General features: G+C 36.9%; 2 protein-coding genes across 21 annotated transcripts in view; both read right to left on the bottom strand.

Annotated features, from left to right (window-relative positions):
• Positions 1-16,704, bottom strand: part of gish (casein kinase I gish) — a 43,316-nt gene that overhangs the window by 15,275 nt on the left and 11,337 nt on the right. For 16 of the 20 annotated variants that reach the window (XR_010435921.1, XR_010435922.1, XR_010435923.1 and 13 more), the window contains one exon: positions 4,984-5,186. Coding sequence is in view for 17 of the 20 variants with exons in the window: in XM_064679689.1 (XP_064535759.1) it covers positions 4,984-5,095 (112 nt within the window). In the remaining 3 variants the exon portion in view is untranslated. Of the gene's footprint in view, positions 1-4,983; positions 5,187-5,438; positions 5,457-13,790; positions 14,045-16,704 lie in introns of those variants that run through there. The other 4 variants (XM_064679677.1, XM_064679679.1, XM_064679695.1 and 1 more) reach the window with 2 other exon arrangements.
• On the bottom strand, positions 7,654-7,882 carry LOC135426474 (large ribosomal subunit protein eL39-like). The gene has a single exon (XM_064679572.1). The coding sequence runs from the start codon at positions 7,849-7,851 to the stop codon at positions 7,669-7,671; it is 183 nt and encodes a 60-aa protein (XP_064535642.1). The 5' UTR covers positions 7,852-7,882; the 3' UTR covers positions 7,654-7,668.

The following is a 16,704-nucleotide window of genomic DNA, read 5'->3' as shown; positions in this document are numbered from 1 at the left end:
ATCTGATCAATAGAAGAGGAAAAATACGGCGTAAGCCTGGCCCAGTTAAATCAAACTACGGAAAAATAGTTGAATAACTTGTAAAGCTACGAGTGAGCACTGTTATCGGGACGGAAGATACCCAAAACTGTAACTAACGATCTAGCGAATACACAATTGTATACTTGCTCAAATAGTTTAATTTTAATACAAGCAATGGAACTCTTAGCCCCAATTTCCATTCATTTCTCTGAAACTTTATAAGCGTGCCATTATTCAAGCGTAACTAAAACTTTCCCGACCTAACGCAATATACAAAAACAAAAACATTAAACACTGTGTGTATGTATGTACACTCAGGAACATACACAAACACACTGTGTGATTCTATCATAAATTGACGAATCTACAAATACTACAAAGGAGCTTTGTGTGTATCTAAAATAAACAATAGAACGGCTTCCAAAATAAACTAAACAAACAGAAATTGACCAATAATAACAACAACATAGTATTACACATTCTACTTTAATATTAAATGTCCACTGCCCACACGCACGCCGCATTTAAAAATAGACCTAGACGTAATGAAATAATAACTTACTTCCACCATATCATATATGTATATTGCAGACAACAAATATAGGCTAGAAGCTATTTAAAATATTTGATTATCAAAAACAAGCTTTTATTGGCGCGCATCTTGTTGATGCCACCCGCAAACATTTGTACATTTCATAAATAAGAAGCACACGCAACTTACAAATACTAGAGTTGCAATTTATAAAAATTACAACGAAAATTATAGGCATTCATATTATAAAAGTGACGTCACAACAATTAAAAACACGTAATCTTGAAAGTGAAAAATCGTTCGCATCTCGAGCTATGTTAAATAACAGTCAAATCGCAACGCACTGTTAAATAACGCCTGTTAAAATATAGGTAATAAAAATACTAGAATAGTACATAAAACTGAAAACTGACACTGATATTAAAACTTATTTTAAAGCTGCTTTCAATTTATGTTTTGGAAAACTATTTGAAATTTGTGTAATATATAGAACAAACGGATTAAATAATTATTTTCAAATTAAAATATCTTCCCAAAGCGAACAAACATTATTATAAGGAATATTAAGTGTCAATTAAGCTAGACTGATTTTTGAGTTGAAAAACTAAATATATAAATAAGGATTTAACAAAAAGTACAATCAGCAAATTGAAAAGCTCTGGGCGTAATTAAAATTTTTAAGATTACTATTATTAATTGGCAATGCGGAAAACAGTAAGAGTGACAAAAAGATGTTTTCCGTATGTAAACGGAAAAAGAAAAAAAACGGAAGTGGAAAAGTTACACGTTCCTTTATTACCTTTGTTATAGTTAATAAATAAGCACAGAATAGAAAACTAAATCGATATATAACACCATGTACACATGTGCTAATTAAACACAGATTTTTTTTAAAGTCTCCATTTGTATAAACGAGTATATATTATTTATACACACATATACCTGCTAGAGAGCTCGCAGTGTGACTCATGCATCAATTTACAGACATATGTATGTATGTACATTCATATGGAAAGAGCAAACCGAGCACTAAATGAAAACAAAACCAAAGCTCAGACATTGAAAGATTACCTAGCTGAGGATAATAAAAGATACAAAGAAATTTTACAAAAAAACGTGATTTAAAGAATAAGTAAGAAAACGAGATACAAAGTTGGGGCGGATGCAATTAGTTGTTATTCATAGGAACGCGGCTATAGCTGCTTAACAGTTTCAGCAGCACTGGACGTTGGCTTAGCTACCTGTTGGCAAAATGACAAGTACAACAACAGCTGCATGCAAATGCATAAAAGGAAGTAGCAAGCCCAGAAGAAAAAAAAAAGAAGTAGCAACAAGAAAAACACAATTTTATAAAAGCGCATTTAGCAAACAAAGCAAAAGTGGCGATGCCAACTGCAACAACAACAGCAACAACAGCAACAACGACGACGACGACGACAAAACAGATGGCTAAATGGAATGGCGTTTTATTTTGTATTGTAAAAAAAGTTCTCATTGTGGTCTGTGGTTGTTGTTTCTCAGTCTTGTTCGCGTCATTCTGCGCTCTTGGCAGCCATGAAAAGGAATGCACATGCAAAGGAAGTAACGAAAATGGCTATCCAAAAATACTCGTCGTTAAACTTCGTCGTATTCAAAAGCATCGGCGAAAGAAAGAGCGAGAGACGGATAAAGAAGAGAGGAAAATCAAGTTTTCTTGAGTCATAAACATAATTTACAACTTCTTTACAGTTATGAGACGCACGTTTCTCGCAATCAACTTACAAGGTGCAGTAAAATGCACTGACTAATGATGTACGATTTTGTTCAGATTTGATAAGTTGAGACACTGTTATGTTGGCCCACTGACTGAATAAAAGTTTGCCTTGTGCTCAAGTTCTCTTGGCATTCTTTTTTTTTTGTTGATTTACAGTTTTAAAAGGCAAGCATTTCAAATTTCATTTGACTTTGCTTCTCCGCGATTCTCAAGTTCCACAATTCATTCGTATCGCATTTGATTCTTGAGATTCACAAGTTGACAATAATTACTATAAACAAATATTCTTTGAAACAAAACCACTATTCCAATACAACACTATTATGGGCCTACTGCATGATAGATATTATATCTAATAAGAGGAAATGACAAAAACTTCATTTTCGACAGATACTTCCTACGTCAGCTATATACATATATACTAACCCGGCCTTGCCCGTGGCACGTCTGTTATAAAATCAATGTTTTCAAAAAGCTTTGAAAATGATTTTGAAACGGATCGGACGGGACAAAACTTAAAATTCACCAAAAATATCTTTGATATGCATGTTCCACCGAAGGAGTTTAGATTTTGCGAAAAATGTGAAACACGTCTCAAATGATATTTCTTATAAATTTTTGGAAATAAATTTGAACACAAAACGTCATCCAACAAATCTTCGACCCCCATTTGCACCAAGGAGGGATGGATTATTCAAAAAGTGTGAAACACCCCTCAAATGAATTTTAACATAGATCTTTGAAAATGAGTTTGGGGCCGATCGGATGGTAAACAAAAAACTTTCATTTTTCATTGGCGTTTTCCGCCAATTTACCACTGTTGCGGGTGGAATTTCCCAAATCGTTGAAATACGTATTTATTAAGTTCTTCTGTAGAGCTTTGAAAATAAGATTGAAGCAAATCGGACACAACTTAAAACTTAAAACACAAAACGTCATCCAACAAATCTTCGACCCCCATTTGCACCAAGGAGGGATGGATTATTCAAAAAGTGTGAAACACCCCTCAAATGAATTTTAACATATATCTTTGAAAATGAGTTTGGGGCCGATCGGATGGTAAACAAAAAACTTTCATTTTTCATTGGCGTTTTCCGCCAATTTACCACTGTTGCGGGTGGAATTTCCCAAATCGTTGAAATACGTATTTATTAAGTTCTTCTGTAGAGCTTTGAAAATAAGATTGAAGCAAATCGGACACAACTTAAAACTTCGCACAAAAAAAATCCTTGAATCGCATTCCCCCCGAAAAAGTTTGAATTCTGCGAAAAGTGTGAAACACGTATCAAATGATTTTTCTTATAGATCTTTGGAAACGAATTTGAGCGCGAAACGTCACCCACCAAATCTTTGACCTACATTTCCACCAAGGAGGAATGGATTTTCCTAAAAGTGTGAAACACCCCTCAAATGAATTTGAACAAAGATATTTGAAAATAAGTTCGAGGCCGATCGTATGGTAAACAAAAAAGTTACATACAAACGTTTTTACGATTTTTCCACACTTGCGGGTGGAATTTCCCGAAACCCCGTCTTAACGTGCACCTACACCACATAAGGTAACTACAGTGAAAATTTCAGCTTCCTAGCTGTTACGGTTTGGGCTGTGCGTTGATCACCAATCAGTCAGTCAGTCAGTCAGGCCAAACAGTTTTATATATAGAGATTAGAAATCGAATCGACATAAGAAATCCCGCGGGTTTCGCCAAATGCTGAAAAGGTATGAAGGTTAGCATGATCCCGAAATTCCCGCGGATACCGACGTTAGTTCAAGGTCCCGAAATTACTGCTCAAACTATTTTTATATTATAACAATGTTTTTAGTAATAGTAATATGACCAATAAGGAACGCATTGGGATAAATTAATATGAACTTAAAAAAACATCGTGATCATCTGTAGATCCACCCAACATAGGTAGCGCTAGTTTGCATAGAAACAGACAGTTATTTCTGCCGCTTCGGAAAATAAATACGTTTACGTGTCAAAGATACAACATTAAAGAATGCTTAGCACTCTATTCACAGTTTTGAAAAATGCGCAACAAATTTCGAACACCTCACCTATTTGTCAATAATTACTCAAATCCAAATAAAATTGGAATACCATCACCTTCAATAAGCACATTTTGGCGCGGCCAACGTGCTTAATTTTGGTAGTTATGTACATTATTCAGGCCCCAAATCAAAATTTTTGATTTACTGTGAACACAACCGTAATTCGGATTGAAAAAACAATTAATTGGCTCCAAGCTATTTTTTGTAGCATTTGGAAACATAAATGCAAAATTTTTTTAATTATGGCTCTACGCTAGACTTTAATCGCTATAACAGCGTTAGATCGGTCGTTATCGCGAACATAATTTAACTTTGTTCACGAAACACGATTTCATAGTATTACGTATTTTATTCCAAATTGTCTCGTGTCATTGCCCCTTTACTTTATCAATAAATTCCTTTTAAATTTTAAGTAGATTAAAAGCGCTAAACTACTTTAAACCCATTCATAATATTTAAAAAGTGAATATTACATTCTTCTCATTTAAGCTGAAAAATGTGTCGAACCAAGGTTTGCTTGTGTTGCGACAACTTAATCTGTGCCAAACATATTCCCCCAAATATTAAATAAACAAAGAGAGAGAGAGAGAGAGAGAGAGAGAGAGAGAGAGGAGAACTTACCTAAACGCAATTCGCCAAAGTTACCACAGCCAATTTTTTTACCGACACGAAAATTTGGTCCAACCATAAGCACACCGGTCGTGGTGCTCACAGATTGGCGGGTGGAATACATGTTATTGCTTGTGCTCTTACCACCGGCAAGGGTAGCATTTGCCACATTACCAGCGGATGGACCGGCAGTTGTCGTCTGTGGACCACCTCCACTGGAAAGAGAATGGTTAAAGGATGGATTAGTACATTATATAGTTAAATATACACATGTCTTCGTGTGTGTGTGTGTATGTGCGTGTTTGGGTGTGTGCGTGTGCGGATGCAACAACCTGAGATAGGTTTTAAATTTTTCTATCAACTTGGGCGCCATTATTACAAGTCTCACCAAACCATATAAAACAATTAACATTCAACAATCAAATTGACAGAACGCAAACAAAGCGTCTTAAAAATATATAACACACCCGCGAATGTCGCGAAAATACAAGACGTTCTCTCGGCTGTTTATTTGTCGTTTTTGTTGTGTTTCATTTGTAAGTACGTACTCGTTTTTTTTATGTATGCGATACATTCAATTTTGAGAGACTACAAAAGCAAAGCAACTTTTTTGTGTTTTTTTTTATATTTTATTTTATTTTATTTTTTGAAATTTCAACTGGTTTCCTTCAACAACTGTGAGTTCCGAAAATCTGTGTGATCCGATCATTGAAATTCTATTGGCCGACTACATAAATAAAATGTGTCCAAGGAAAAATTTTGGCTAACCATATCTAGATAAGTTCTACACGCTTTTGCGGCTAGCTTTAAGTACGTATATCGAATTCACTCTTACATTTAAACGGCCAACTTGATTAGTAGAACAATATATCAAAATTTATGATCAATCACAATAAACTAAAATGATTTAATTACACCCAAAATGTATCCATCTTTTTGCGATCTGAAGTTAAAACCACTAAAAAAAACCTATTTGAATACTTTACTTTAAATATATACAAATAAGTGAAAACCAAGGCTCTAACCAAAGCACAGGATTCATATCATTAGTTCGAGGCATAAGTTCGAACCGTGAACCGAACCAACGTACATGTTGGCAGATGCTTCACAAATAATTATCCAACTGAGCATGAGATTTTACACATGAAATTCAAGGCACTTGGGCATACAACGATACTTGAATGCTTAAAGATGAAAATCCAACAGAATGACATAGTTTAAGGACTCCAACCCAATAAGAAAGAGTACACATGCAAACTTGCTTGGCGTGACAAAGGACAATGACACAAAAGTTTTCGCTCTCATATTTAAATAGCCACAACAAAGACAGTTACAGACAAGCCGCAGCCAATCATAGAAACTGACGACTCCTCTGGCCAGCTACGCGGCCGTAAAATGTACCCGCCCGCGCGGAACGTTGCCGTCCAACGGACCGACGGCAACCGAAGTGGGTGACTCACTCGCTTAGCGCGTGAGCTACGCTTTTGAAAGCATGGGTACACATATACAAATGTATATATATATATATATATATATTTGTTTTTTGATTAAGACAAAAGCCATTTAAGTCTCTTTGCTTGGAATTCACAATTTGTGCTGCGACTTGGGCGTGGCGTGAAAATTCATAGCAGTTGCAAATCTGGTTCAATGCCAGGTCAATTATTCAAATTATTGCAACATCTGCCTCATCATCCAGCCCACCGCCCGCCCAGTCACGCGTGAACGCCAGGCAATAGGAAACTCAAGGGGAACACAATGCGGTTGACTAAGGTCGATTATAGCCAGTTGCCCTGACCTAAAGTCAAGGTAATAGGAAAATAAGTATCCGGGGCCAAACCTGCATTGGCCAGCAGAAAGTAGATGATAATATTAGCAAGCATTAATAATCTTATTGAAGATGAAAACTAAATTCAAGAAACGTACAATTAATTTAATATTCTCTACAGCTCCATTTGTATAAATATGTACTTAAAGAGAGAGTTCTCAGTTGAGAGTGATTGACGTGTATATATATTATATATGTATATATTTGTGGGCTTCCATCCTGCTTTTTGTTTCTAAATTTTGCCTTTTTTTGTGCTTTATTCGAAAAGCTTTTATTAGTTGTGTAAAGTACTATCTGTTGGGCAGCGTAAGTTTATTAATTATTGCATTTATTGAACGCGGCTTTTTTGTGCGTGTGTTCGCTGGTGCATATTTCTGCTTGTGCATCGCGCTCTCACAAAATGTTGCTGTTGCCTTTTGCTCCAAACAATAATTTGTTTGTGTACGAATATTTTTTAACTTTTGCTTGCTCTTTTCTTTTGGGCACCGTTTTTCGTTTCGTTCTGCACTCTCACTCTCACTTAATGTGGCTAAGCAGCTCTCGAGTAACTTTGACCCGAGTTTCGAGTTGCTTAGCAAATATGAATTCGAGTCTCCACCCAATCACCGGTTACAGTCACAATTTTTGCACTTGCCCTCTCCGTCTGTCTAGGGTTCTTTTTTATTCTAAGCTCTGCTTCTATCTTCATATAGCTACCATCGTTAATGAGGCCAAAGGTGTATAACGTTTTCTACACCGAACTTTCTCTACCCCTAATAAAATCGTTGCTTACAGGATACCTTCGGTAACTTACTGACAATTTTTTTTTGTGTTTCAATACATTTATTTCATTCTTGGAAAATTGAAATTACAAAAACTGCATATCCATAAATTTACAGCTTCAACTTAGTGCGCCTCCAATGACGACGTTTGGCGCAGTACCGTATAGTATTTCCAGTCCGCAAGCAAACCCATTGTGGTACTGATCGGTTTTGCTTCAGCTTTTTAGCTAATTTCTGCTTGATACGAAACGATTTATGTGCCGCCATTTTTACCAGCTTCGTCAAAGGCTTCATCGGAAAGAGGGGTATGAGTAGGGGTATAGCTTGCCGGACAGGCTATAAATTTCCGCCCACCGGGTCTTTATCCTAAGAACACTATTTTCTCTACTAACACCCTTCTTCTTAGCTGTAGGCTCTAATAGCGTCACTGACAAAAGGGGTATAGCTAGCCGTACGGGCAAATCAAACATCTTCATCGGTCGGTGATGCTATTAGAAAATTGTGTTTTAAAATTAGGCTCTTACTATTTAATTAACATAATTTTATGTACTAAATAATTCGGAAGCCACAATCTCCAAATAAATAAAAATAAAAGAAAAATTAAAATCATGTCATAAGAACATGAACATATTTATGATCTAGTGTGTAAAACCAAAGACAATATCTTTGGTCAGAATATAGATATGCACAAAATCACATTATGTAGCCAAATGGGGATTTTCTCTGCGGCAAACCTGTAAGATTAGATAGATATCATGTTTGGTACATTTTTTAAAAGATTCTTAAAGTATATCGGATTTTTACCATTTCTTATGGACATTTTTCGGGAATTTTCATATATGACCTTAATTATCACATTTCTAAACCGATTTTAGGGATCGTTATTTTGTTTTTAGGCTAAAATGTAGTTTATACTTATTTGTTGAATGTTTAATAAGCTTTTTAACATATCGATCATTAACACCAGTTAAGATTTGGAAAAGAAAAAAAAATTTTCCTCATTTGGACGCCCCAATCTACCAAAGAGGGATTGCAGTCCAAAGGATTTATAGCTCTGACATATTGTTACACTGTCTATGTACCAAATCACGTACCCTTCAAACAGCTAGAAGCGGTTCGATTAAGTATACTATAGTATAAAATATACTATCGTAAATAATTGGCAATTTAAAATTCTGAATGTCTTCTACAAGTTTTTGCTAACCTAACACAAAAACCGTGCCGATCATAAGCTAACGTAATACAGAACCAACAAACTGCATAAATTTAAAACCAATTACTATATAAACTCCAAATTGCTCAAGTTTCGAAAAAAAAATCTTTTGTTATATTTTTCCCAATCTGGAGCTTTGAAAGAAATATATGCATATATTTGTATATGTAATTCTTTCTTTACTATCACTCATACACACACACAGGCAATACGAAACAGCGATAATTGTACCGTTAAGCACTGATGTTAAGGAAAAAGAATATAAACCGCCGATAACCATTAAACCCAAGGCAATAACAGCAAACTTTCTGCAAACTAGCAGCCAAATCGCTGTCACTGTATGCGTGTGTGTGTAGGGAAAGAGAGGGAAGTGGGTAGTGGGAGTGGGGCGAGGGAAGGCAACGGACTAAATCGAATTGAAACTCAAAGAAGAAACGAGTTTTCTCCTCGCTGTTGCTGCCTGTTGCTTGTTTGTGGCCTGCCCGTTTTTTATGGCTCAATATCCTGCAGCCAAAACTGGTTCAAACCAATCCATCGATCGATCGTCGCGACGAACTTCACAGCGAGCTCCGGAGCTGAGTTTCAACAGCTCGTAAGTATTTTCGGGTCGTTCGCTTTACACTGCTTCATTTTTATTATTTTTTTTTTGCTCTTCGCAAACAAGTTCGACCTCTCTCTGAGAAAGACTCAGATTCCGCGCTTCTCTCGTCTTTTTTGCCTTTGTTCTTATTCGTTTTATGAATTAAATGTGAGAAAAAGATACACAGTTGGTATCGGGAGAAACACACAGCTGGCCCGACTATCATTGACCGGTTTCTAGGTTGCAAAAAGGAAACTAAATATACCCCCTCCCTCCCTCCCACACACACACTCAAGCATACATCCACACATACAGTCAAATAACTGTTATATCGTAACAACCAATTGAAAGTACACTCTGGTCTATCAAGCATTGTAGAACTCGAAAATTTACTTCAAACTTCTGTGTTACGTGTTACTTTAATAATTTTAATAAATTTCGTAATAATAGATAGATATTAAAGGTTATCAAAGCTAATGGCTTGCACTGATTTTTTTCTTTTTAAACATTATTAGTAACAGTAACAAAAAAGGTTCTTTCACTTCTTTTTTTTTTTTTAAATAGGTACAATCCGGTAATTTAACTATGTTTCTTATCAATACTCTTAGCAATATTGGCGAGAACTAAAATATTAGTAGAAGTTTAATACATCGTTAGTCTAGTGTTTTAAAGAATTAGTTTCGGCTTTGTTTTCTAGAAAACCTTTTAACTTTTATCTATAAGCAAAGTTCCCAACAAAAACTAGTTTCAGCGGAGAAAATATTAAAGCCACAAAGGTAGTCAAAAGGAATAGATATAGATGTAGAGCAAAGATAGATACAAAATCGATACATAATTAAAAATAAGCCACTGGCTAAAAATAAAACTCTTTTGTAGAAAAGCTTGCTGGCTTTCCATACACACTCACACACACACGAGCGCACATACACACACCCACATATTCGTAGAAACGTGTTGGAAAAGCGCCATGAATAAATCTAGCGCAAATCGAACAAAAACTTAAAGCAAATAGGAAAGAGAAGCGACAGCGATGCGGTCGAATTGAGTCTAAAAATTGGTCATAGACAGAAAGTCCCCAAGGGAACTAGACAAGCGAGTGTCACCCCAACAACAACAACAACAACAACAGCAACAACAAGTACAATTTTTCACATTACCCAAAGCAATTTTCACAAATTTTTCAAATTATTGATTTCGAATCTCACAATGCTTGTCAAACTGCTAGCAAAATCGGATCTATTTTATAAGTGGCGGGAGAGGCGGTGGCCAAAAAATAAATGAGACTTAAAGTAAACAATAAAACGCGAGCTAATTCCACCACGCCCAACATTTAATACTCTTGTAGACAATTGCCTTGCGGCTTTGCTGATATTGGAGAATAGTAAAGCTCATAAGTGCCGAGTTTGGGAAAATATCTAGATAAACAGAATATTGTGCAATATAAAAACTCAGTTTTTAACCGATTATTCCTATAGAGCTATGTAATACAGTAGTGTGATATTGATAGGATTTGACACATACATCAACAGAAAAGTTTAAATTGTAAATGCCGGTTATTTTTACAAACAAAAAAGTTCTTACAAGAACTTAACCGATTGTTCTTGTGGCAGCTATATGATATAGATATATCAAAGAGTTTTTCATACAAGAACCACTAGTCTGCAACGGAAAGACGAACCTATATCAAGTTTCATGAAGGACATTCATTTCAAGTCTGCAGCTCTTATAGGCTCTAGGGTCCTTGCATTCATACAAACGGACGGACGGACAGAAGGACAGACAGACGGACATGGCTAGATGCTGATCAAGAATATATATACTTTATGGGGTCGGAGATACTTCCTTCTGCATGTTACATACACTTGCACAAATACATTATTCCATTCTTCCCATTTTTAATGGGTTCAGGGTATAATGATGATACCCTCTACAAGGGTATTAAAACCGGAAAACATACACTTTAATATATACACAAAAAATTGCATGTGTAGGAATACACACAGACAGACACATCCAAGCATACATACACATATATACGCGTGATAAATAAAATAAGTGATAAGCTGTGTCGTTATCAACTGGTCTCCTCCTCACCGACAATCCCTGACAATCATCCTAAATGGATTTGAACTGTGACGTGTTCGCCTTTTTATGTTTTTTTTTGCATTTTTGTGTGCTTTTCGTTTATGCATAACAATTGCGTTGTTGCTATTTTTAGACGCAAATCAATTTCATTATAATTGTCTGACAGCAATTGAATTCAAATCATGACAATTGAAATCGCCCGACTGCCCGACACTCTGTTTCCAATGCTCCCGACCAATTATGTGGCTAGTGGGTGACTTTAGAAATGTTATCCAATCACAGTTTCTCCCAAACTATGATAGTGGGAATAGTATACGTTGTGTAAAGAGAAGGTTCGGAAAGTATTGAAAATAATCATTTTTGCAATCCGCGACAATGATTGTGGCAAACACTCAACTAACTAAAGCCGAAAAATAAATTACATTGAAAAACCAATACACCATTCTATAACATCAAAACCGAGTATATCTGATGAACCGAATGAAAAAACAACCAGCAGTGCCATATCGAATTGTGTTTAATTGATTAAAGTTCATTATCTGTACTTTTAAGACAACAAAAAACAGTCGGAAACTATTGCCAATTTTGCACCTCCTTCCTGTTCGTCTGTCACATGATTTATCTCGAGAGGCTCTACGAATAGAAAGGCCGTCAACTACAATGTTATTAGTTGAAAATCTTTAAACGTTTTCTTTTAAATGGGGCATGCCAATCTGTATACTATAACAAGTAAAAGGCACAGAATAAATTTAAAAATGTTAAATGCAAATGTCGTGTGCTTTTGTATATTTCAAAGAAAAAAGATGTAAAGAAAATAAAAGAAGTTCATAATTCAATTCTATTGACAAAACTCCAACAATGCACATTGTTATTGCTGTTAATAACTTATGTATATTCTTGTTGTTTGTTGATGTTGTTGTTTTTGTTGTTGTTGTTTCTGTTGTTGTTGTTTCTGTTGTTGCTGTTCGTAATCGAATTGCCGCACATAACATGTCAATATCCACTTTCAATGGCATTTGACGTTAAAAAAACAGCACAAAATAAAAGCATAGCAAACGCGAAATCAAAGCAACAACAACAACAACAAAGTTTTGATTCACATAACACAAATGAACAGCCGGTTGCCCCTACATAACCCCAACCCCACCACACCCCGCCACACCCAACCACACGTTCAGAGACAACAAGCAGGGCAACAAAATGATAAGCAAAAAATTCTCGCACAAATACAAACCCTCGCGCACTCACACACACATACACACACATGAAAAGCATTGACGAAGCTGCAGTGTATACACACTGAGAAAAACAAATTGGCTAGATAAGGGCGCGTTGATTAGGGGCCGCGACGTCGCTGACAGACAAACAATAGCGAGTTTAAATGAACGAGTCCAAATGAACTAGTGCCAAGCGCTGAAAAGAGCGCCGGTAAGAAGAATAGCAACGAGTAGTCAACATCAGCCGGCCGCTGCCGACTGCAGTTGGGTTGCTTTTGGGGTAAGGCGCTAGCACGTCACAGTGCCACAGCTTCTCGAGTGTGTGTGTGTGTCTGTGCTTGTGTGCCTTTATGTGTGAGCGGCGCCTCAATGGCCGATTGACCTTTGCATGTTAGATTAACATTGATTATGCATCTGTCTGTGTGTGCGCTTGCAGCCATTACTTTGTATAGGTGTACATATGTACACACGTATATATATTATATATGTATGTATGTATGCGTGTTGTTTGGGGCCAGGCATCGAGCGACTTAATTAGTTTAGTCCACAATTCACACACGTGCAAAAGCTAAAATCTATGTAAATGAGCTTTAGAGGTCAAACATTATCAGAAAAACGCAGCGAAAACGCCCACCCTGTCAATTATACATATGTATATACATGTTTATGTATATGTGTATACATATGTACTACACATAAATTGTCTGTAATTTGCTTTCTAGTCTCTTCTTCCTGCATAGACAACCTTCTCGCTCGTTAGCATTGGAAACTACCTTCTACTTTTACACTCGATTTCTTCCTTCCGCTTGAGGAAGGACGTCTTCCACCCCATACGCCCCCTATCTTGCAGCATTGAAAAACCGCACGTGCATTGGTGGCCACAATACTTTTTCAAGTGTGGAAGCATATACAGACACAAATACATGCATATACATGAGTTTGTCTCATCTTGTAGCGTGGAGGTCAAAGTCGCGCGCTGCAATTTAAGCAATATTTCTTTTTATATTATTTTGTTGAAGGCTAGAAGGTGAGATCAGCTAACACTACTGCCTTTAAATTTACAGTTTGGCATGCGAGCTCTGCTCAACACATGTTTAACATACGCATACACATGCGTGTAAATGCGAATTACACTAACCCGGCAAACTCCGTCAAACGGCGCTTTTATTTCTGCTTTGCTCCTACACGCTCTCTCAACGCCGCCGTGGTCTCATTCGTTGACGCTCTCAACGATGCGGGGGAGCCCAGAGTTGACTCTGCTTGTCAAACTGTGGGCACAGCTGTTTCTTCTGCTGATGCTGCGGCCGTTCACTCAAGCTCGTTGATTGGCTGCGTCTTTTCTGCAGCTGTTGCTGCTTGTTGTTTTAATTGAAACTTGTTTTGTTAATTGTTTAATTGTTATTGAAACTTGTTGTTTTATCATTAATGCAGACTGCACATGCACTCGCACTCAATTTACATTTGGCAACTCTTTAAGCATTTCCTTGAAATTCAAATATATTATTTCGTTGCCTTTGATTACAGATCTCTTTCTAAACATTTTTCTTCTTTTTTTGCACATAAAACACTTCACTTTTTGCCAAACTTTTTGCACGTTCGTCGATTATTTAACGCCAAAGCGCTTTCTATTTTACACAATATTCACACAAGTCTACAACAACAATAGCAGCTGTAGTCTCCACTAATTATTGTTGCTTTTGCTTTTGTTTTGTGTTTGACGTTGCCAGCCTGCCTGCTTGTCGACAATTAAAGCTCAACTACAGCCAGCACAGGCCTCTGTGCCTGTGTTAAGTTGTTGAGTGCTTGGAGTTTGAGTGAAATATGTAAAAATGTGATTTTTTTTAATTTGTCATATCCGTTGCGCTTTGAGTTTGTATGCGTGCGTTTGCGACCCTGCTCATATCATATGTTGCAACTAGAGACGCAACTTTCGCCACATTATGAAATTAATGAAGCGGCGGCGCCCCCAACTGCTGTCTTTAACAGTTTTTGCGGGTCAAAAGTCTGAGGACTACATTAATACATACACACCCATGTATGTGTATGTATGCATGTTTATGCACACATACATACGACACGTAGAAAAGAAAGATACAGAAACCGAAAAAGCAGCAGGCATAGCCCAAGCAAAATATAAATTGTAGAAAAAGTCATAAATAACTCGAAAAACCAGTTTCGTGTTGCCGGTGTACACACAAGGCAGCAAGAAAAACAACAACAGCAACAACGCCAGCAGCATCAACAATAAACAAATGTGCAAGAAGTGCTGCGCTGGTGCTGCTGTTTGAGCGAGCGAGAAAACGAGCTAAGAATAACACTCTTAAAACTCGTTAAAGTTGTGCAGAAGTAAAGCACAGAGGCAAAAAAAAACAGACAGACAGCTGACTCAAATCATAAAATAGATACATACATACATACACGCATATACAGTTGATTGTATGCATGTGTGAGTGAGACAGCGACTCATTAATAGAGTAGGCAGCAAAAGATAATAAGTTTTTACAGTTTCACAGATACAGTGCTCAGGTGTATAATATTGAGTGCAAACGGTGCAATAAATAAACTCCAGACAAAACAAACTCAACACATTTACAAAGCAAATACTTATATTTCTTGTGCAGTAACTAGCTTTGGAAAATGTGGCAGGCAGCAAACTGGAGCAAACACAAATTAACAAAACATCACAACGAAGTGCTTAACACATACACATACGCAAGCATTTCCAATTATATGCATGTGTGTGAATGTGTAAGCACCCACACAAACACTCACTTAGCCACGCATGCAACGGCATACAGAATTTCCTCCATGCGTATGCTTTTGTGAGTGTTGTTGCTGCTGCTGCTGCTGTTGTTGTTGTTGTTGTATGTATGCACACCCGCAGCGCTCTGCGCGACCGAGCGTTGCAAAAACTTGATGTTTTTTTTTTCAAGCCAGCAGCAACGATAATGGCCACAAAGAAATGACAACTGCTATGGCGCACGATCAAAAACGAACTAAGAGTACGAACGTGCAAGCGAGCGCCAATCTGAGCAAGCAAGTAACGGCGAGTAACTATTGCGTGAGAGAACGAGCGAGAGAAATAGAGAGAACAAGGTTTAGCTGCTGCCGCAGACACAGATACGAAACACTTGTGCTTGTGAGCGTGTGAAAATTAAAATGCGGCAAATGAGCATTTTGTATAAGTATGTAATTATTGTTGCTGCTGCTGTTGCTGTTACTGTTGTCGCGCCGTAGGGGAGATATACAGGCAGGCAGGCAACAACACTCAAGTGTAGTCAATATGCGAGAGAACGGAGCGGCATAAGTATTGATAGTGATAAATAGTTGTTCGTGTGAATTTATGTATGTATGTGTGTGCACATGCGTCAGAGCAAAAACTACAACACAAACTCGTTACACATACTAAAAGCACCTGTCAAACACATGCACATGAATAAAAATATATAATAAAAAAAAAAATACAGCGAAGCAAGCCGGCTGTCGTGATCTGTTAAGCAATTGAATGTGACCAGAGAGTTGGCAGCTTTTAACTGAAGTTGAGTGACTCATGCGCAGGTGCCTTGGCCTCGCACTTACATACATACATAACTGTGATATGTGACCAGCTGTTTGCTGTTACTTTAACAGCGACCAGCAATAACAGAGGCATATGGTATTTTTATTTATAATTTTTAACCCATTGACGCCGTTAATGCGATATGAAATAAGTAAGTATGTAAGTATTTAAATATTTCGAACTGAAGTTCAAAGACATCTTGAAATATCCAATCAGGCAATAATGACAATTATCAATGATACATTTGTGAATACTAGACTTGAAGATACTCTGTTCCCTGTGCATATACACAAACAACGTGAGTTTTAGCAGTATTTATGAGCTACTCTCTCTGTCGTACCTTTCGTAAGTTCAGAGTATAAAAATAACCAGGTCGATGTCGCATTGTTGCCAACCAACCAGCACAACACACACTCGCAACATAAAATACAACTTTTCGTACGACTTTTATTTTTGATTATTTTTTGTTGGTGCTGGATTAAACTAAATTTTG

The sequence above is a fragment of the Drosophila montana genome, unplaced genomic scaffold (assembly GCF_035044405.1).
Source record: "Drosophila montana isolate Dmon_TW-CO22-7 unplaced genomic scaffold, ASM3504440v1 contig_203_1, whole genome shotgun sequence".
Classification (NCBI taxonomy): Eukaryota; Metazoa; Arthropoda; class Insecta; order Diptera; family Drosophilidae; genus Drosophila; species Drosophila montana.
Note: the sequence above shows the minus strand (reverse complement) of the source record. Positions and strands in the feature narration are given on the sequence as shown.